The 22,821-nt window shown below is 39.7% G+C and overlaps 1 protein-coding gene across 4 annotated transcripts in view; it reads left to right on the top strand.

Moving 5' to 3' along the window:
* PCNT (pericentrin) overlaps window positions 1–22,821 on the top strand; it is a 273,910-nt gene that overhangs the window by 170,871 nt on the left and 80,218 nt on the right. For 3 of the 4 annotated variants that reach the window (XM_073633695.1, XM_073633694.1, XM_073633697.1), the window contains 10 exons: window positions 651–880; window positions 5,107–5,220; window positions 7,569–7,589; window positions 8,058–8,291; window positions 11,510–11,680; window positions 11,750–11,902; window positions 11,985–12,122; window positions 13,447–14,349; window positions 15,634–15,804; window positions 19,722–20,183. In XM_073633695.1, coding sequence (XP_073489796.1) covers window positions 651–880; window positions 5,107–5,220; window positions 7,569–7,589; window positions 8,058–8,291; window positions 11,510–11,680; window positions 11,750–11,902; window positions 11,985–12,122; window positions 13,447–14,349; window positions 15,634–15,804; window positions 19,722–20,183 — 2,597 coding nt within the window. The remainder of the gene's footprint in view (window positions 1–650; window positions 881–5,106; window positions 5,221–7,568; window positions 7,590–8,057; window positions 8,292–11,509; window positions 11,681–11,749; window positions 11,903–11,984; window positions 12,123–13,446; window positions 14,350–15,633; window positions 15,805–19,721; window positions 20,184–22,821) is intronic. The other variant, XM_073633698.1, reaches the window with a different exon arrangement.

Raw genomic sequence — 22,821 nt, 5'->3', positions numbered from 1 at the left:
TCTAACTGTGAGGGGGAGGGGCTGTGTGTGACACATCACTGATCATAGCTCCCGATCACTGGGAGCTGTGATCAGTGACAGTGTCACTAGGCAGAATGGGGAGATGCTTGTTTATATTAGCATCTCCCCGTTCTTCCTCTCCGTGAGACGATCGCGGGTATCCCTGCGGACATCGCCGCCCGCGCGATGGCAAATTCAAAGAGACATACAGGTATGCCCATTTGCCTGTTCGTGCCATTCTGCCGACGTACATCGGCGTGTCCCGGTCGTTATGTGGTTAATGCTCCTTTAAAGTTCTTCTGGAGTCGCAGAATAGTCTTTATGTAAATTGTGGCCAGAGCTTGCATGATTGGACTCTGGTCCACCCACATGCACCGTGCATGTTTTTATTGGCCATCAGTTGTGGTTTGTGGTCACACAGGGGTTTTTAATACTCCTTAGAAAATGAAAACAAAATTGTGCTTTAATAACTTGAAATATGGTGTATAAACCATTTATAGCAATGAAGGTAAATGAAACTACAACTCCAAACCATTTTGTAGTGCTTCAGTCTGCTGTATACTTTTTAGACTTGCTGGAAGGCTTGGGCGCTTGTTTGGTGTCTGGACTATGCAGATTTGGAACTTTCTCAATTTTTCTTGTTTTCACAGAGCTTCTGAAAGAAACTCAGCGCTTAGTAAAAGAGAAACTTGAGTTACACTGCCAAGCAGACAAGGACCGATCAAACTTACTTTCCCATATGAGGGTCCTGGAAATGGAACTAGAAGACCAAATGGCTCGTAACCAGGAGCTGTTGAAGAAATCAAGTGAAATTACTGACTTTGAGCAGCAGATTCAGGCTCTAGAGAAGCAGCTAAAACATCAGAGACAATTTATGGATGTATGTTTTTCAGTTTTATGTCCCAAGAATAAAAATGTCCTATTTCCATATGCATTCCATGAGGCAATAACTGACTCAGTAATATAGTTTAGATTAAATTTTGAATGAGAGAATTTTTAGTATTTGACTACATTGAATAGCGTAACATTAAAGATATCAAATACCAGTTTATAAACTTTCAAAAGAGAAAATTTGACCAAACACAACATTTTCACTGTTATTTGGTCTTTAACTAGCCTTTTCTGTTAAAGCCCAATTATAGTCTGCTTTTATTATCTGGTTAGACTGATTTTACCGTATAAGTAAAGCATACAGCGGGTGAAAGTATTGAACATGTCACCATTTTTCTAGGTAAATGTATTTCTAAAGATACTATTGACATGAAATTTTCACCACGTCAGTAACAATCCATGCAATCAATGCATACAAATAAAAAAAAAAAAAACAATCAGGTTCAGAAATTAAGTTATGTGTAATAAAATGGAATGACACAGGGAAAAAGTATTTAACGCATGAAAAAAGGGAGGTGCAAAAAGGCATGGAAAGCTAAGACACTAGCTCAAATCTAACAGTAATTAGAAGGAAATCCTGCGCCTTCTCAGCGCAAATTTATGCTCAGCTGGTTCAGTCTCAACTGATGACCTATAAAAAGGTGTCTCATTACCAAGGTGTCGCACAAACATCTCATGATGGGTAAAAGCAAAAAGCTCTCAAGACCTTCGCGACCTTATTGTTGGGAAAACCTACTGATGGCATTGGTTACAGAAGAGTTTCTAAACTTCTGAGTGATCCAGTGAGCACTGTTGGGGCCATAATCTTGAAGTGGAAAGAATCTCATTTCACTATAAACCGGCCACGACCAGGTGCTCCTCGCGAGATTTCTGAAAGGAGTGAAAAGAATGATCAGAAGAGTTGTCCAAGAGCCAAGGACCACTTGAGAGCTTCAGAAAGACCTGGATTTAGCAGGTACAACTGTTTCAAAGAAAACAATAAGTAATGCACTCAACCGCCATGGCCTGTATGTACACTCACCACGCAAGACTCCGTTGCTGAAGAAAAAGCATGTAGTCTAGTCAGATGGGACCAAAATTTAACTCTTTGGATGCCATAATACACACCATGTCTGGAGCTCAAATGGCACTGCAAAACACCCCAATACCAACAGTGAAGTTTGGGGGTGGGAACATCTTGGTGTGGGGCTGTTTTTTAGCATACGGTACTGGCATTTCATGTCACTGAAGGAAAGATGAATGGAAAAATGTACCAAGACATTCTTGATAAAAATCTGCTGACACCTACCAGGATGATCAAGGTGAAACAGCAAGACATTGATCCCAAACACAAGGAAAATCTCAATTGGTTTCAAAGAGAAAATAAAGTTGCTAGCATGGCCCAGCCATAACCTGACTTAAATCCAATCGAAAAGCTATGGAAAGAACTAAAGATCAGAGTTCGTAGAAGTGGCCCACGGAACCTTTAAGATTTGAAGAATGTTTGTGTGGAAAAATGGGCCAAAATCACACCTGAGCTGTTACCAACAAAGGATTTTGTACGAATAAATTTCAGTTAAAGCGGAATTCCACCCATATTTTATACTTGGCTTCTGGGAGATGTTTGTCATCGTTCCCAGGAGTCAGTGGGTATCGCCACAGGAAATTACGCAATGAAAGGTGGATCTAAGCACCATTTTAAACAGGGAAAGCAGGTCATTGTTTGTCATTACTATATTGCTGGTATACAGAGCATGCAGCAGAGGTGCCGGAGGTGTGCAGAGCAGCAATAGTGGCGATATGTGTGAAGAATTACAAGATTACAGCACTTTTATGTCCAATTCTCCACCAGGACTTCTGACCAGAAGCACTTCCTCTGTCGCTGCCCATTGTTATGGCAACAAGATAATCTTCCTGCACCACGCCGTGTGTAGATTGCGCATGCACGTGGTCAGATGGTGCATGCTGGGTAGCCAGCAGCACCTTATCCTGGAACAAACTCCTAGTGGGCTTCACATACCAACAGTGAAGATGGGAGCAGTCTGCACTGAAGAAATCAAATGTGAATGAATCAAAGAAAACAGGAATTGGATGGCGATTTAATTATTCACATGCATTAAAGTATTTAATGCAGTCTTGCAGACCGGTTGGGAAAAAAAAAAAAAAAATCTGGGTGAAACTCTGCTTTAATGTATTAAATACTTTTTTCCATGTGTCATTCCATTTTATTACACATAACTTAATTTCTGAACTTATTTGTTTTCTTGGTATGTATGGATTGCATGGGTTGTTACTAATGTGTTTTCATGTCAATAGCACCTTTAGAGATAGATTTACCTAAAAAAAAATGGTGACGTGTTCAATACTATTTGCCTTATTATTTTTTTGTTAATAATGAACCGGTATTAAAAACGGTTAAAATGCTGCACTAAAGTGACTTATACCACAATAACATAAAAATAGTGTATCCAATCAAATTGGTGTATTGTACAAATGTATCCAGATTAAAATATCCACACCTATACGGTTTGGGAATTAACGTTCATATGTGACATCAAAATATAAGTTCATAGGTATGAGAGCCACAGGTGCCTTTTAAACTTCAGTATTGATAGAGCCTTGTTACTCCAAATCAAGAAATGACCCTGGTGTGTAAGCCGCCTCCAATACAAATGTTTAAATGCGCTTACCAGATTGTGTGGACTCAAATGTTAACATTGAGTCAAAGTGGCATCAGGAGAATAAGCTCTCCCGGACTTAAAGCTGCGTGACAGATCCACCATTGGTTTCCACATCAATCAGGGTAAAACTTTCCTCTTGCATTTAGTAGGTCAATCGTCGTAAAAGCACGATTGATGTGGAAATCGATGGTGGATCTGTCACGCAGCTTTAAGCCTGGGAGAGCTTATTCTCCTGATGCCTATTGACTCAGTGTTGAAGTGGAAATCCAGGAGAGAGAGACAGAGAGCCCTGCCCAACTGCTTACTTCTACTCAAATGTGAGTTGAATATAATCAAGCTTGATGCTTTTAACTTAAATACTACACTCAGAGTGGCGCCGCTCTCTTCCTCTCTCATTGCATACAGAGTCTCCTTCTGCTCTAACAGCTGGCTGCTGATACTGGTCAGAACGTATTTCATAGGTCTGGCTTTGGTAGCATATGAACTTTGCTCTTTAGGACACTTGCTGGATTATTGGAACTTTTACTACTACTTCCTTACTACTCCTGGCTACACTCCACTAGCTGCCTATCTAGCGCTCCATATTTACCTTATCCTTCATACTCTTGTTATGCAGCCTGATTTCACACCAATAATTAAAAAACCAAGACTTCAGTTTGGCTTAAAGTGGAACTAAATCCTCTCCGCATTAAAGGAGAAGTCCTGCCAAAGCTCATTTGGTTGAACTTCCTGTGACCCGCTCTCTGCTGACCTCACAGAAATCAGTCCAGCCACTGCGTTAACCCGACAATGAAAGTCTGGATCCGCCAGGTTCATAGACTGACACCCGTCTCAGCCTCTCAGTGAGCTGTTGAGAGTCTGAGACTGCCGCTCTCTGCTCAGGGAGCTGTGAGAACCGAGCCATCGGCAATGTTTGATCGCTCAGCTCTGTGTAGCGGCACCTAGGTAAGTATGATTATGGAAAAAAACCCCATACTCTTAACTACTTGTAATCTTTATGCTGCTAGCGTTAGTAAATAGATAGGAAGGTATATTATTTTTACTTTAAAAAGGAAAAGTATATATAACATTTCTTCAGTTGCTTCCTGGTTTCTAGCCAAGGCCACAATGTCATACTTCTTATGAGTATGTTTTTTCTTTTTCTAAGGGCTGATGGATTTAAAGTAAATGCTACATGGGTCATGCCCTTGCTTAAGATGGCCATGACTAGAAATGCTAAGGGGGTGTTCTGCAAGGTGATTTCTCAACAAAATGGCATTTGCTGATTGAGTTGCTCACTTATAGTTAAATTCCTCTACCCTCTATTATATTATATTTTAACACCTGTCATCAGATTTGGATACAAGTGAAAGTAAAAAATTGCAAATTTTGGGTTGTCCACAGAACAGGAATAGTTGGGATATCTTCCATTGGGGACACTACTTCTGGTGACAACCAGAAAAAAAAGTTTTGCCTTTTTTTAGTTCTGCTTTCAAAGACTGCACTATTTTAGTGCTTTACTGGAGTTGTAGTAGGATTATGCTTGATGTATGATGTTGTTCATCTTTCATTAAAGGAACAAGCTGTTGAACGTGAACATGAGAGAGATGACTTCCAACAAGAGATTCGGAATCTGGAGGCGCAGCTAAAACAAGCATTAAAAAGCCATGGAGATTCTAGGACATACAGGGTGAGTAATGCAAACTTGGGGTCTGTTTGTCCCATTTTGTATTCTGTAAAGTAGTTTTTATATGTACAGTATCTCACAAAAGTGAGTACACCCCTCACATTTGTGTAAATATTTTATTATATCTTTTCATGTGACAACACAGAAGAAATGACACTATGCTAGTGGTTTAGACATTAATGGCTGTGTGAGTTATTTTGAGGGGACAGCAAATTTACACTGTTATACAAGCTGTACACTCACTACTTTACATTGTAGCAAAGTGTCATTTCTTCAATGTTGTCACATAAAAAGATATAATAAAATATTTACAAAAATGTGAGGGGTGTACTCACTTTTGTGAGATACTGTATAAATTGGCGTTTAGTCCCAATGTACTTTCACATATTGTTCAACTTACCGTTTGGTGTTTTTTATAGCTTTTATACAGAATTCATAGGTTAAAGACCAACTCGAGGCACACATTTTTGGTTATAGACGAGGCTAGTTTCACACCTATGCATTTTTTATTCTTGAGGTGTTCCCTTATAGATCAATGGAAACACTGATTATTCTAAAACTTGCAGAAAAAAAAATGCACAACAGGTTTAGTGCTGTTTGTGTCTCTGTGTGTCATGCCCCTTTCACACAGGCTTTCCAATCAGGTCCGTCTGTCAGTTTTTCAGGCGGACCTGTTTGGACCCTCCATTCACTCCTATGGAGCGGCAGGTGTCAGCGGTGACATGTCCGCTGACACCTGCTGCTATCGGATCTGATGCTTTCCGTTAATTCCAGACTGATGGTGACCCTATTTGTCATCCGTCTGGTGGATGGGAACGGATGAAAACAGACAGGCAGTCTGTTTTCATCTGATCTCCCCATAGAGGAGAGCGGGAATCTGACAGGTCTGTCTCGGCACAGTGAGCGGAGACGGACCTGTCATCCGCCTGCCCTTCTGAGCAAAGCGTCGTCTGCCAGCAGGACCGCCTGTGTGAAAGGACTCTTAGAGGTATTGAAGTCCATATTTAAAACAAAGTTTTGAGTCCCCCAGATGGAAAATTTACAGAAAAATGGCTGGAGTTGTTGTGTGTGTTTTTGTTTTTTCTTTTTTAATATTTACACCGCTTTTAAGTGCACATCTCATTTTCAGGGGTTCAGACTCTTACCATGCTTCATGTTACACCCTAAATATGGATGCAGCATAAAACCCGGTCAGAAAGGTGGTGGACTTGGCTTTTAAAGGGGGTTTACCCTCACGGTTTATCACCTTACCCTCAAACATATATTTTTTTTTAAGCAGAGGCCCTCGAGAATAAAACGGTGGGTGTTGCAATTTTTGTCACGCCGTATTTGCGCAGCTATTTTTCAAACACAAATTTTGTGGAAAAAATACTTTCATGAACTTTAGTGAATACGAACACATTCTAATACCCTCCTCTTCCTCCCTTTTGTAAACTATCAAAGATGTTACACCAAATAAGTAGATGCCCAACATGTAACGCTTTAAAATCACATATAACTGTGGAACGGCACCAGAATATAGTACCTAAAAATATCTGTAGGTTGCTCTTTAAAAGCCTTTACATGTTACCAGTTTAGAGTTACAATTAGAATTGTTGCTCTAGCTCTGATGTTCTTGGTGATACCTCATCTGTGGTGCGATCACAGTTTACTTATGCGGGACTTACATATGCGTTCGTCCTTGCATGGGGAGACTGGCGCTTTAAGTTTTGTTTTTTTGTTATTATTTAAAATGATAAATAGTGTTATCCTATGTGTCCATGCACACTACTTCAGGCTATTAGCATTTTTTGAGCTTCAGCGTCTAGGCGCAGAATTATTTATTTATTTTTTTGTAGAGTTTCTTGGAGAGTTTTTCCAACAGAAACGCTACTAATCGTGTGTGGGGCTTATGATTTATTTATTTTACTTTTTTAGCTTTTACTGCAAAAATGCTAATAAAACCCAAATGCTCCTAAAGCGCTACTGCAAAAAGCTATTACCAGTGTTTTTTTTTATATCCAGCATTTCTTAGCTTAAAAAAATGCTAGTGTGCATGGAGGCTAAAACATTTTCTTTGGCTTGAGAAATCCTAGCTTTGGGATCCCTTGGCAGCTGGTCACATGACCCTAATGCTCAGCTGTTCAGATACTTCATCTCTGCTAAAGGAAAGGTTATGCCGTCTCAAATGTCTGAGTCTGACTGACTGTAAAATCAAATAATGAAATAACTTGATGATTTCTCACATGACCATGCTCTTACATCCCAGGGCAGCGATTTCCACTTTCTAATGTATAGTATGTCAGTATTGTTGCTTCTCTGGTGATTAATTGCTCTGTCATCTTTTCCCCATCTCTCTTCTGGTGAAATAGCTCCATGACTGGAGTGAACAGGTATGAATGGTTTGGTCTTCATCATCTGAAACCTACCTGTTTTCGTCTAATGCAAATGATTGTATCTAATAACCTAGAGAATAACTCGCTTGCATGATGTCTTCCTCCAGTTTAGATTGCTGTGTGTTTAATAGTGCTGCATGGCAAATATTTGGGCAATCCTTGGCATTCAGTAGCTAATGTGTAGCTACAGTCCTTGTTGCTATTTTTCCCCCTCTGGACATGCTGAAGGTTGTAGTTTTATAGCAGCCAGTTAGCCATACCCTGCATCCCAGTCCACTATTCTGTAATTGCTTTACATCTATTATTTCTTGATCGCATGTGCATTTGTGTAGTTGTCATGTAGCCATTATTCTAATTTTCAATATTTCTGTGTCTCACATTTGGCCAGTTTTACAACCCATTACTAGGCTGTTGATTCTGAGTTATTGGCTACATTAGTTTTGTCACTGCTTGATCGTTCTGCAGGATGAAACTTTGGACACTAATGCGAAAGATAAAGCAGACTTAAACCTGCTGATTGAGGGAAAAGATCACCTAGAGCAACAAATAGCGGAAAGAAATGATGAAATCGATAAGATGATGCTGAGAATACAGGAGCTGGAGCAAGCTGCTCTGAGCAATGCAGATGCAGCCAAAAAATGCAGCCAGTTGGAAGCAGAACTGCAGAATATACACAGAGTTCAAAAGGAATTATTGCAGGTAAGAAAGGAAATGCATGCGTTCTGAAGTACCTTTTATCTGGCAAGGATGGTGGTTTATTTCATATGGTGGTCTACCTTAAAGTGGATGTAAACCCAATGTCATCCTTTCTAAACTACTGCCATATGGGGTTATCTATAAGGATATACATGCCTCCTGCATGTATCTTTACCTGTCAAATGTCTCCCCTCTGTCTGTTATGAGACTTGAAAAACTGAAGATTCTGTGGGTGGGTCTGTTATCTGGAGCTCGGTGGGTGGAGTCGTGATGTCAGTAGACTCCCCGCCCACCTCTGCACTCCCCCTGTCAATATGCATTTTCTCCTGTGTATTTCTTACACTGGACTTCTGCTATGATCTCTAACATCCAGTGAAAAGACCGGAAAGTAACCACATGACTTCAGCATGCCAAATCATGCTGAGGTGTGGAACAGCCAATCCTTGCAGAGCTGCGGGGGTGGGAGTTAAAAAAAAAAAAAAAAAAAAAAAATGCATGTCTTCGGCTAGTGCACAAGATATGTAAATCACCTGTCACTCACAGCAAGGGGGAGGATTTGACAAAATTTTTCTCTGTCAAGATTTATCTCACTGAAAAATAAGAGGATTGCTCAGAGCTGGTCTGACTCTTTGTGGCAAGACTGGGCTCAAATGATAGGAAATCATATACTCTACATTATGACAAAAAAAAAAAAAAAATTCAGATTTACATCCACTTTAAAGAACTATTCTGGGCATAGGTATTTTTTACATAGTTGCCTTGGACTAATGTAACTATGTATGTACTGCACCTGGCCGATACCCCTCGAATTTGGAAATCCCTAAAGTAGCCACCACTACTTCATTGATCTCCAGTTGCTTCCAGGTGCCTCGCGGAGCGACTGCATTTCTGCCTATTGAACACAAGAGGTCAGCCGCTAGGCATGGCGCCAATCAGAGAATGCTTTGCATTTTCTGAATTAATGTAAAGCATTCCCTGCTTGGATGAGGCGGTGTGTGTGTTGTCACCACCCTGGCTCTCCACCTCATCCAATCAGAGAATGCTTTGGCTATGTATGGTATTTACATAGTTAAGGTGGTCAAGTTAAACAAATTTTAATTATGTATAAAATGTATAGCCCAGATTTTTGGTTTCTTTATTGGTGCGCTTAATGGATCTTTATGTAACCAATTTGCTTTTAATTATTACTATGCAGGGTTACATGTTAAGATAATGTGCCCATTTATACAACTTTGCTTTACCTCTTCTGAGAGCATCTCTGGAGTTGAGTGTGGGACCTCTCAGATGCTTGACCTTAGGCTGATACTGCATGCTTTTTCCAACTTCTCCATATTCAACTTATCCTCCTTTTTTAGTAGTGTCTGCATGGCAGTATAGTATAACCGATCCACATTTTACATTCTTGTGCACTATAAGGTTTAGTCATGTTGTCATTCACTTTCTGTAGAAGAGCTATATGCTATGCTAGTTGTGCTCACTCTTTTTTTTAAATGGACACTGGAATTATTAAAGGTGGATGTAAACCCGATTCATGAAATTTGAGCTGGGCTCATCTATCTGGTGTTTTTTTTTTTTTCTCTCTTCAAAGCTCCATGTCCCGTAGCTTTGTCCTGTTCTGTTCTTCTGTTGTCAGACTGTTAACTTTTGACAAGCTCTCTGAGATGGGGGAGCCTGAAGTGTCCGTGTCTGGAGAGGTTGCTATAAATTAGCAGATTGCTAAACTATTAACAGGCAACCTTTGCATGTGTGTGGAGGGGGTGTGTGCCTTTCCTTCAATCAGCTGTCTGTATCTAGCAATGATCTCCTCCTACAGATGAATGAGGAAGTGAAAAGTCTAACAGGAGGTGCACTTTTTAAATGGTATATAAAGGTGAAGACTGCAGATATACATGTAAAACTTGTGTAGAGAGAGTTGTTTCATCTCTGTGTATCATCTGAGCCTGTTCACTTCACTGGGTATATGTGAGGGTTTACATCCCCTTTAATTCATCTGTGGACATTTTAACACTAAAAAAAATGTTAAAAAAAATTCACAAAAAGAAATTGCGAGGCAACTGATTTGCTAGTCAAATGAACAGGAATTGGTGGACTATTCACAATTGGGAGTAAACCTTTGCAATCAATCCGCCTATTTATCAAATGGCTGACAAAGGAGCCTTTCGTGCTCAGAAACCTAACTCTAAACTTTAAAGCCTAGTACACACAATGAGATTATGGGACAAATGATCGTCCATCTTTTTTTTTTTTTTTTTTTTTTGCATGCTAGTCTCCACATCAAATGTGAATAGGCTAATAAAGTGCAAAAACTCTTGTACGACAGAAAAAATGATGATGTAATGTATTTTTATTGTTTTTCTGGATTAAAACGGTACTGATTAAATGAAAATTGTACAATCTGATATTGTACGAGAAAAATTTTCGTGTTTGTCCCTTCTGAAAATTTTTCACGACAGCTGTGTATGAACGATCAGATTATCGTACAATCGCGATGAAAGCGGCATCGTGTGTACGCAGGAAGTCTTATACGCAGGAAGTTTTTTTTGTTTTGTTTTTTTTTTGTTGTTTTTTTTTTTTTTTATCTTCCGTTATGTACAGATCACCATATTAACACATCTGATGTTAGTCTGGCCATCCCCCCCGCTGAGCTATTGTGTTCTGTCAGGGGGAACCCCCCCTTCCCACCAGAACACAGTGATACTCATTTGACAGAAGCCGATGCTGATCCGGGCAAAGTTGCACTGGGGATGACGTTGGGCCCCATTCCTGTTTTGCCGTGACTGGTGGCTCCCACGCGCGGGAGTCATGTCGCATGACTCGAGCCAGAGTTTGTGGGCCTGGAAAGAAGACGGGTGAAGATGTATGCGGCGTGCAGCAGGGACGGCGTGGGCTTCGGTTGCAGGTAAGTGTCACATAATGTGCTAGTATGCTATGAATACTAGCACATTGTCTTTGCTCTGCAGGGGAGGGAGGAGAATTTTTATTTTTTTTTAATCAAGGGTTTACTTCCTCTTTAAACATAACCGTACATGAAAATTAGGTTTATAAAACATTGACACAAAGAGAAACAATTTATACCAAGTTCACATTTTAAGTAGATTTTATTTAGATTTGATAGCTGAAGACCTTTTATCACTTATCTAAACAAAAAATGTTACAAGTCAAAGCAAAAGATGTAATGCGTGTTTCCATGTCATTGATTTAAATCTGTCAATATGGTTTAGGACAAAGAAGCTCTACAACAGCAGCAGTACAATAATGCGCTTCAGATCTCTGCCCTGCAGTCAAAGCTAGATGAGACCCGGCACAGATTGCCTGTGGAAGGCGACCCTGATAGCCTCCTAAAGAAGGAATTACAAGCTGAGCGGGAAGCTCTCCAAAGGAAAGAGAAAGAGGTATTATCTTTAAGCACTATTAAATGGAGGTCTAACACCATGCAATGCACTTATAGCATTTGTTTACAGGCCGAAAGTCTGGCTGAGCAGCTAGAGCTGTTCAAAGAAGAGCTAACAAACAAGACAGAAGAGGTCCTTCAGCTGAACATGCAGCTTGAGATCATGCGCAAACAGAGTGAGCAGGCTGTTCAGCAGGCTCAAGAGGAGTACCTGCTGCTAAAGGCAAGTGCATTGTTGAGGAGATCACAAGAGTCTCTACTGCTTGATTAGTGTGTAATAAATTTAAGTTTTTCTAAAAAAACAGGAGGAAATGTCCTCTCTCCATCTTGAAAGAACTCATGACAAACCTAGCTCTTCATTGGAACTTCTCCAGGCTCTGTTACAAGAAAAGAACCAAGAGATTGACCATTTGAATGAGCAACTTCTTAGGCTGCAAGAGGAGGTAAAGGATTATCTGAATAATATGTTTATCTGTCGTGCTGGCAATGCATGTTTTTTCCCTTCATAGTGCAGTTGGTTTCAGTAAAATCAAATCTTTTACATGTGGGTGTTACTCATGGGTTAATTTGCTTTTTTTCATTTGCATGCTCACTTTAATATATATTATTGTAAATGCAGAAATGGGCTGTAAAGACTATTGAAGCACCATATATTTGCGCAAGCAGATTGACCATAATTGGGGAACACTAATCTCTTTCCAAGAAATGCTTCTTATGTAATTTGGAGAATATATATATATATATATATATATATATATATATATATATATATATATATATATATATATATATATATATATAATATGTATGTATATATAGAGAGAGAGAATGTATGTGTACATGTACTGTTTGAACTCGTCTTCGGATACACTAGTGGGAAAGCTCTCAACCCAAAATTTTGTATTTTCTTGCACTTTCAATGATAACTGTAAACAGGACAGACGGAGAGGGTGAATCTACCTAATGGGGCACCGATGGCAATAGAGAAAAAAAAAAAAAAAGTTATACTAGTTATACTTTGTGTATTACCTGAACAAATAGTGTTAGATGGTGGCTGTACAGCAGCAGTCTACAAACTTAGGCCCACAGGCCTCTTACGGTCTGCTGGTTGATGCAAACTGACCCTTGCAAGAAGGCCCAGAATGATATTGGGAACTGCTGACTGCAGAGTAGGAGTGGGTGCTTGAACACAGAGGGCTGCAGCACCTGGCAGTTTAACACTTCCTTGACAGACCTTGAATTGGCTTTGTTTCAGGACTCCTGCTTTACAATCTAACACTTATAACATTATTGTAAATCCATGTTGCATTTTAGATCAACCTTTTATTTATGGGGAGCTATTTTGAATATGCAGCAGACTAGGTACAGTGTCTTATTTTTTTTTTTAAAGTTTTAGGAACCACTCCTTCAAATAATTGTTCTACTAGGGCCTGCGGACTAGAGTTTTGATTCTCAGTACTGAATAGTAAATAAACTAAACATAAGCATCAAAGACAAAACATTATGCATCTCCATATTAATTACATCTGTTTACATACTTGCACACCAATTGAACCTAAGTCAAATAGTTAAAGTATTTTCCATGTAAAAAATTGCTTTTTCATTTCAACTCTTTTTTTTTTTTTTTGGTTTTTTTTTTTTTTAATGAATATTCAATTTATTGAGGGCATAATGCCTTTCTTGGTCAACATCTATATTAGTTATACTGGTATGACATTCTTAAGTGGTTTACTATGTCAGAACTTTTTTTATTTTAAACTTTCACAGACATCCGAAGTTGAGGAATTAAGGTCTTTAGTTGAGCATCTTCGGAGTGACCAAGAGAGACTTCAGAAGAGCAAAGAGGAGGAAATGGAACAGCTTCATGAAGTCATTGAAAAGTTACAGCAGGAGCTTGAGCAGCTGGGACCCATTAGGCATGAGGTCAGCGATAGTCAAGAAAGCCTAGATCAACTGGGTCTAGGAGGAGCAGATAATCTGCAAGCTGAGCTTAGAAAAGGAGCTAAACTAGAAAGAGCACATGTAGAGAAAGAGAGTATGGCGGAAACTGAGTCTTTGTGCATGGCTGAGCTGGAAGCCTTGCAACGGCAACTGGAAGAAAAGGAAGTCCTGCATGTAGCAGAGATTGAGGTTCTGGTGACTAATTTACAAAATCTACAACAGTCCTCCAGGCAGAATGAACAAGCCCTGGAGTTTGTTAGGATGGAGCATAGAAACTTGCAGGAAGAGAGTGAATTACTCAGGACTCGTGTGTCACAGAGGGAAGAAGCTGTTGCTCTTCTCACTGTCCAGTTGCAAAAACTTCAAGACACTGTAAGGGAGAAGGATACCATCCTCATGGAAAAGGAAATTGAAGTTCAGACTTTGCAGGAGCACAGTATGGGTGATATGTCTGAGTTGCGTAATCAGCTGGCACAAAGTCTTCAGGCTTTGGAAGCTACCAAAATAGACCTGCAAGATGTACAAGAACAGAATGCCTCTCTGCAAACTACCTTGTCTCAAAGCTCCAAGGAGCAAAGTGAGAGAGAGAAAAAGCACAAAGAAGAGTTAGAAGAGCTCAAGCAGTGCCTTAAAGAGTGGAAGGACAAGTCTCAGAAGCTTGTAGAAGAGGTGCAGACACAGACCGATGACATTCAGAATATGACCTCACTGGAAGTTAAATCACACTTGGTAAGTTTGAATTTGATATGATATACTTCACCTGCTCATGGTAAAGTTGCTTTCTTTTACATTTTTTTTGTTTCTCCTTTTGTAGTGGCTTTTTATTTGTATAGAACTTACTTTGACTGATTTGACTGACTTAACCTTGTAGGAAAACCTGTCATGAGAGGAAAAAATGTAGGCTGCCATTGCTAACTATTCCTTCTGAAAATGTTTATTGCCTAGTTCTTATTTGGCACTTTTCGGGGGGAGCGGATACCTGTCTTTGACAGGTACCCTGTCCCGACTTCCGGGGCTGCGGTAAATTATGTCAGCAGCTCGGTCCCCCTCCTCCCTTCCCTTCTGCTGGGCCAGTGAGAGAGGGCAGCGAGCTTCGCGCATGCGCAGTAGGGACCCGTCCGTGAAGCCGAAAGGCTACACCCCCAGGTTCCTTTACCGGCAATAGCGGCGGCCCCACCCGACATGCTTTGCCAACATCGCTGGACTCCAGGACAGGTAAGAGGCGGGCAGACCTCCACTCTAATGCATTATCTGCATTAGGGGGGGGGGAAAAAACATACAGTATGCAGCTCCCCAGCCCCACCTTAGATTTACCTGAGTCTGATCTCAATCCAGTGATGTGCAAGAGCAGCATGTCTCATCTCTCTCCTCATTGGCTCAGACAAAGAGGGGGTGGGGTCAAGCCGTGCTCTCAGAGCCGGCTCATGAAAGCATGTGCAAGCTGCTTATGTGGGCACTCAGCAGGGGGGAGGAGCTAGTAGTGCTGGTGGGGGACCTGAGAAGAGGAGGATTAGGGCTTCTCTGCAAAACCATAGCACAGAGCAGTTAAGTATAACATGTCTGTTTTTTTTTTTTGTTTTGTTTTTTTTTTTTTTGGGGGGGGGGGGGGGGGTTCTTCTTTTTTTTTTTTTTTTTTTCAAAGGTGAACATTTTACAATCTCTGTAAGGTCTTGTGAACAGCTTGGACCAAAGATCCAGGGATTATTTTTATAATTGTTTTATTTTAAGTAAAAGCATAGATTGTCTACACGTAAATGGTTTTATCCGTTTAGATACTTTTATAGGCCTTGGGCACTTGACTTTATACTTTTTTTTTTCTTCGCTTTTTTACATTTGTCTTGTTTTGAAAAGCATCCCTGAAACTTCTGACTGTAGAAATATGCGGAAATAAAGATGCACATGTGTAGATTAATGCTGCCAGGTGCCAGGAATGCATAAAAATACTGACTGCTAATGGTGGAGGGGTTTTAAAAAAACTCATTAATTTTTTGTTGACCATTTAACTTTCTACAGGCTGTTTTGAATGAGCAAGTGAAAGCTGTGAAGCGCCTAGGAAGTGAGGAAGAGGCTAAATTACGGAGTACTGAGAATGAGCTCAATGTTTTGAGCAATGTGGTAGATGAATTACGTACAGAATGTGAGAGTTGGAAAGCTGAAGCCCAACGTGTCCAGCAGCAGCTAAAGGTTAGAACATAACTATATGAACTGCTAGATATGTGTTCAAAGTCATTAAAAAAAAAAATATTTTGTGAAACCTTTTTTCTACCCCTAAAGTCACCCTCTGCTTGGTATTACCTGTCACCGTTGAGCTTATTTTTTTAACCAGCAGAGACTCCCACACTCCTTTGTGGGAACCTAGTCCTTGGTATCGAACAGTATCCTAAAATTTTAAGGATTCTTTTAAAGGAGCTTGTGAGCATTCCTGGCAGCTCCAGCTAATTAAAATGGTGTTAAACCCAAAAGCAAACCTTTTATTATATTGCAGCTTACCAAATTTCAAAGGAAACAAAACAGTTGCAGTTTGGTTATAAAGTGTGAACTGCAGTTAAGCTTCAATTTGTTAGTGTATTATATATAAATTTGCTAGTACATCTAATACTCCCCTCCCCAGACTGACAATTCTGCTGTCCAAAGGTTCCGCTGTTCGCCTCCATCCAAAGTTGGGGCACTCTATTACAGGAGGTGTGTACAGGAGGAGGAGAGGTGTGTGTGTGTGTGTGTGTGTGTGTGTGTGTGTGTGTGTGTGTGTGTGTGTGTGTGTATATACATACAGTGGAACCTTGGTTTGCAAGTAACGCGGTTAACGAGCGTTTTGCAAACCGAGCACTGTATTTCTAAAAATCCTAACTCGGTTTGCGAGTGTTGTCTCATTCAGGTACTGCATGAGATTCAGGTACTGCACACCGCTTTTGGCCTGAGGTGGGGGGCGCCAGAGCCGAAAGTCGCCGATCAGCGCCGTTCGGAAATGCACGGAAAAGCCTGAGGACAGTTCGGCAAACCTCGGAAAGGCTCGTGAAAGGCTCGTGAAAGGAGTCTTTCCGAGGTTTGCCGAGGTCAGCTGAAGTGTCCCTCGGGCCTTTTTGGCCGTTTCCGAGGCTCTCCGGCACCCTCCGCCTCTGGCTTCATGCGGTATTGCATCCCATTGAAGTCAATGCGGAACAAATTATTTTCGTTTCCATTGACTTCAATGGGAAAACTCGCTTTGATATGCAAGTACATTGGATTACGAGCATACTCCTGGAACGGATTATGCTCGTAATCTGAGGTTCCACTGTATATACATACATGAAAAGAATCACTTTTTTTTGCTTTGCAGCCTGAAATGAACACAGTTTGTTTTATCCAGCTGTATTTACTAAGTGACAGAGAGACAAAAAAGAGAAAAGATCCCCTATGGTGGACTTTATACTCTTCTTTTTTTTTTTTAAATTGTATTTATGTGTCCCTTTTAAAGAGTATTTGTAGTAAAAACAAATATTTATTTATGAATAGACATAGTAGCTAAATTTATGCATATAAAAAATGGAATGTCTAGACAGTTCATGATATTGTCACCATATTTACGAGAAAAAAACATATGAGGTCCTCTTGCATCCTCGTGTATGAAGAGGAAAATATATCTATAACCTAGTTGAAAAGCAATACGTGTGGTAATATAGAGTTATATATATTCTCTACTTCAAGAGAATCTACAGACACAGCTCTTACTGTTATGTGTATCTCTCCTGTTTTTAAAAAAATATGATGGAATGTTGAATTCTTCTTGTCACCAAAAACTATGTAAGTGTATGAATTAAATTCTTTATACAATTGTCTGTTTTACTATAACTCTATATTACTATACATTTATTGTTTTTCAACTATGTTATAGACATAGTTGAAATATGTTTTCCTTGTTTTACACCCCTGAAGAAGGAGAAAAATTGTACTCTGAAACGCGTTGGGTGCAAGAGGACCTCATATGTTTTTTTTTCTCATAAATATGGTGACAATATCATGAACTGTCTAGACATTCCATTTTTCATATGCATAATTTTAACTACTATGTCTAATCATGAATAAATAATTCTTTGTATTGCAAATACTCTTTATACTCTTCTTTTTTTTTTTTTTTTTCATTGTATTTAAGTGTGCCTTTAAAGTCCACCATAGAGGATCTTTTCTCTTTTTTGATTCTAATACTGGATGTGGCACCATATTGGCATAATATTACGTTACTGCTTCTTTTGTCTAAGTGAGAGAGAGAACACCAACATGTCAGATTTTTTTTTTCTTTTATTTTTAATTCTAAAAACAATCAGTGATTTGGAAAAAGGTGTCAGTATTTTTTGTTGAACCATCTTTTTCTTTATTTACAATCTTTAGTCTGTTGGCATATGCCTCTACTAACTTTGCACCTCTAGACTTTGCAATATTTGCCCACTCCTCTTTGCAGAACTTCTAAAGTTCAGTTAAATTTGATGGTGACTGTGGACTGCAGTCTTTAAGTCATTCCACAGATTCAGATTTTCAATGGAGTTTAATTCTGGGCTCTGACTAAGCCATGCAAGGATATTCACCTTTTTCTCCTTTAGCCACTGTGTGATCATTTTTGCTGTGTGCGTTGGGTCATTGTCCTGTTGGAAGGTAAACCTTCTTCCCATTGACACCTTTCTGGTAGTGGGCAGAAGATTTTCCTCAAGAACTTGACGATATTTTGGCCCATCCATTTTTCCTTCTATCCTGACAAGGGCTCCAGTCCCTGCTGCAGAGAAACACCCCCATAACAGGATATTATATTACCAACTCCATACTTTACTTTAGGAATGGTGTTATTTGGATGGATTTCCGCCAGACATATCGCTTGGTGTTGAGGCCAAGTAATTCAATTTTAGTCTAATCTGACCTTTTTCTATGTGGCCTCAGAATCTTCAAGGTGCAATTTTGGCAAAACTCAGTCGTGACTTCATGTGGCCTTTCTTGAGGAGTGCCTTTTTTTCTTGCAACCTTCCCATATAAGCCACATTTGTGGTGAATTTGTGGCATTGTTGTCACATGCACACAATGACCATGACATCCTGATCCAGGTCAGTGTTGTACCAAATACCTTCCACTTTTTAATAATAGACTTAACTGTGCTTCTACGCATTGATAAAGCCTTTGAAATTTTTATGTATCCATCTCCTGACTTGTGCCTCTCCACAACTGCATCCCGGAGATCCCGGTGACCATGCCTTGCTGCCCATAGTTGTTTGCTTCAGTTACACTACCAGAGACTGAAATGCTCCAGGAAAGCTCTTTTCATGTTTAGCTATTCAAAATGACTACATCTGATCACAGTTGAAAGTCAAATGGATTTGTGTGCCATTGAGAAGCTGTTTAGCTACACATGATTGAGTTTACAAGTCATTTTCAGGAGGGGGTGATCATTTTTCTAACTCTGTGATTCTGTTTTATTTTTTTCTGACGAGTTGGTATTATAGTTGCATTGAGTAAATACAGCTGGGTAAAACAAACACTGTGTCTGTCTCCATTTCAGGCTGCAAAGCAACAAAATTTGATTATTTTAAAGGGGGTGATTCTGTTCTATACCCACTGTATAATGGAACTTGTGAATATGTCAACCTGGGGCATAGAATACAATATAGCAGAGCCCATTACTGATTTGATATCAATTATATTTACCTGAAGAACTCATTTAAGTGTGTATTTATTTTTTAATAGCAACCAGGGTCTCAAAATCCACTTTACAGCAGAGCTCAGAATGGTAAAGGAGGAATCAGCACAAGCAGCTAATCGGTTGTGTTAAGGCATTTGGGTAAAGGAGAGCATATTTTATAGGAGGGAACAGCAGAACTCCATAGATGAGCTCATCGGTCTATTTGTTCTTTGTTGTCCAGTCACAAGCTCTGGTCTCCAAGCTGGCTGTGCGTCTGCCAAGGCCTTTAAAATAAAGCCTTTGGCAGATAAAATGGCTCTTCTATGCATTTCATCTGTGTTTTTTGGACTGTTTGCCTGGAGTTCATATTTAACGTACAGCAATTGTTGGTATGTTCAGGTTAGTGGCATTTATGTAAATTTGCAATCCTGACTCTTGTTCTCTGAACACTCTCTTTTAACAGAAGAAAGAAGCCTGTGTGTCAGAATTACATTCTCATTCCCAGAACCTAGGAGCTCAGGTAAAAAAACTTCAGGAAGCCTTAGCAAGCCAAGAAGCCATGATTTCTGTTATATCCATGGACTTGAAAAAACACAATGTTGAAGACACGGTTGACAAACCTAATGGCTCAGCGCGATCTGACATGAAGCAAAGAAGCTTCTCTGAAAGTTTGACAGACTCAAGTGCTTGGGACTCCCCTGACATGATTAGAAAGCAGGAGGAACAAGTGCAGAGCTTAAGAGGACTGGCTTCCTTCTCTGAGTTAAGCATTAATCATAGTGCTGAGCTGGATGCTATGAAATCAAAGTCATTTGGTTGTGTTAAGCAACTGGAACAATATAATCTTCTAGGATCCAGCACCCCTTCTTTATCTGACAGCATTTACTCCCTGCAACATTCCAGTCATACACAGAAGACCAGCCCTGTAAGTATTTTTTATGATTTTGCTAAAAAAAAAAAAACTTTTGTTGTCCAGTTTAAATAACTGTATCCAAATTAAGGCATTTCTATATTCAGTGCATCTACAGATCCTATATTTAACCACCTCAAAACATTGTACAGTAAAAAGAAAAAATTGCTAAAAGGTGGATGCTTATTTCTGGACTGCTGTATATAAACTGCCCTGCACAAAATGCAAACAGGTGGCCAGTGCGCCTGTTGAAAGATTGAATGATTGACATATTGAGCTGTTATCACACATCTCAGGCCATAGACAAAATGCCAAGAAGCAAGTAGACTAGCTCTGTGCCTTGTGATCACTGCAATGGCAATTTACAACAATCACAAATGTAAGACCCCTTTCACACTGGAGTACTTTTTCAGGCACTAAAGGGCTAAAAAATAGCGCCTGTAAAGCGCATAAAAAACGCCTCCCCTGTAGCTAGTGGCTAAAAAGCGTCGCTAAAACGATGGTTAAGCGCCACTAAAACTAGCGGCGCTTTACCACTATCGCGGCCTCGCTGTGAGTTTGAAAGGCATGTTAATGTTGCTTGAGTTTACAGGGGGAGTCCTGTATCAGGAATGTTGAGTGCCTGGGGTAGTCTCTGCTGATAACCCCTACCCTGCTGTGGTGACACCCACACAACAACCCCTACACCAAACAAGGAAACTGTTATTGTGACCATAGGGTTTTCTATGTATTTTTATTTTCACTTTAATGGGACTGTTTTTTTCTGTATAGCGGGGCTTAGGGGTGGTCCAGGAGGCAGAGTTTCTCCACCCCCTTCATTGTTTGTTTTTTTTTTTTTTTTATATTATCAATCTTTATTGCTATTTATAATAACAATTCAAAAAAGACAAGAAAAAAACAGTTATGCACTCATTTCCATTATTGCTCTTATACATAGTATCTCAGACTACATATACCACTGGATAGATTTTATCTCCAAACAAAATAAAATGAGCTATAATACAAAACAAAAAAAAAACAACCACAGAAAAAAATAAAACAATGTGGGAAAAAGGAAAAAAAGCAGTGAAGCAGGGTTGCCATAGAAACGGATTGAGAAGGAGGCTTGGTTAACAGTACAGCAAGTGCTCAATGTAAGGGCGGAAATACACTCTACTGTGGACTTAGAAAACAATACTTAAGATGGCGCTGCCTAACCACTGGAAACAAGTTTTTTTAAAGTTTCTTTAAACAGTAAGTAATATGCGATTTGGGCTGGATTACAATGGCTATAGTTTGATAATTACTTATTATAATGGACTAAATGAAAAGCAGCATCAGAGTGGGAGAGTTTACTTCCTCTTTAATAATTTAGCTGCATTTAACAAATGTGGAATGATACTTTTTTTTATAAAATTTAATAGAAGCTGGCATTCCATGAAACAAAAAATGCAAAGGTGATATTTCTATAGGTTTAGGAGTCATCTTTTTGATCCATGGGGTGATTGCCTCCCAAAAAGGTCTCATTTTCTAACAAGACCACCATATGTGGAGGAATGTGCCCTTTTGTTCACAACCCCTCTAACAGCAATCATCTGCTGTCAGATATGTTTGTGCCAGTCGGGCCGGAGCCCGATACCATCTAGCCAAAAACTTATATGACATTTCTTGTATAGAGGAGCATGTAGAGGTAGATTGTGTTGATTCCATCAATTTTTTAACTTGTAAAGAGGTGAATGTATAATTCATCTCTCTCTCTCCCACTCTTAATAAGGGATTGAGGTGTATTGGCCACTAAGCACTATTTTATACATTCGGGATAGCAGATGGTTAGGCTCTGAAATCTTTGTACGCAAATTCTCAATGTAGTAAGAGAGCTCACTGGCCTTAATCGAGGTTCTAGTTTATTAAAAAAATCAGTCATTTGATAATATCTCCACCTGGCCAAAGGTATGCTCCCCTGGGACGACGCCAATTCCGAAAAAGGAGATATAATTCCTTGTGGGGCATACCTAGCACACATTGTATTCCCGTCTGATCCCCATAGGCCTAGAGCTCCAGCCTCCTTCCCCAGGGGGAACCAAGAGTATCCCCCTAGTGGGGCTAGTGGGGACACTTGATGAGCATATTTATCGTTTTTATTCATTCTGTCCCACACTGATAAAGAATTCCGGGTTAATGGGGACGTCCAGTTTGAAACACCCCTGGATTTAACTGGGATCCAAGGAGCACCTGCCAGGTTTCTACTTGGTAATGTTTTTTTTCTAGAGATACCCATGCTTTACTTGAGGAGTCATGACACCAATTTAGAATGCGTACCAGAAACATTGCCCTGTAATACAGGGATACATCTGGAATCCAATTCCCCCTTCCCCTTTACTTCTAAGATATCGTAGGCTATTCTAGGGCTTCTATCGTTCCATACAAAGGATATAAAAGCTTTACATAAACTTTTCAAGAAGATCTGTGGGAGTGAAATAGGTACAGTGTATAAGATATAAATTATTCTAGGTATTGTATTAATTTTTTAGGGCATTTACTCTTCCAAACCATGTCAGGGGATGGACTTTCCATCTCTGCAAATCCTTTCGTTATCCCTGTTAATAAAGATCCATAGTTGAGATAATATAAGTTTTGAATCTGAGGTAATATGTACTCCCAAATAATATAGAGA

Source organism: Aquarana catesbeiana, linkage group LG06 (genome assembly GCF_042186555.1).
Source record: "Aquarana catesbeiana isolate 2022-GZ linkage group LG06, ASM4218655v1, whole genome shotgun sequence".
Taxonomy (NCBI): Eukaryota; Metazoa; Chordata; class Amphibia; order Anura; family Ranidae; genus Aquarana; species Aquarana catesbeiana.
Note: the sequence above shows the minus strand (reverse complement) of the source record. Positions and strands in the feature narration are given on the sequence as shown.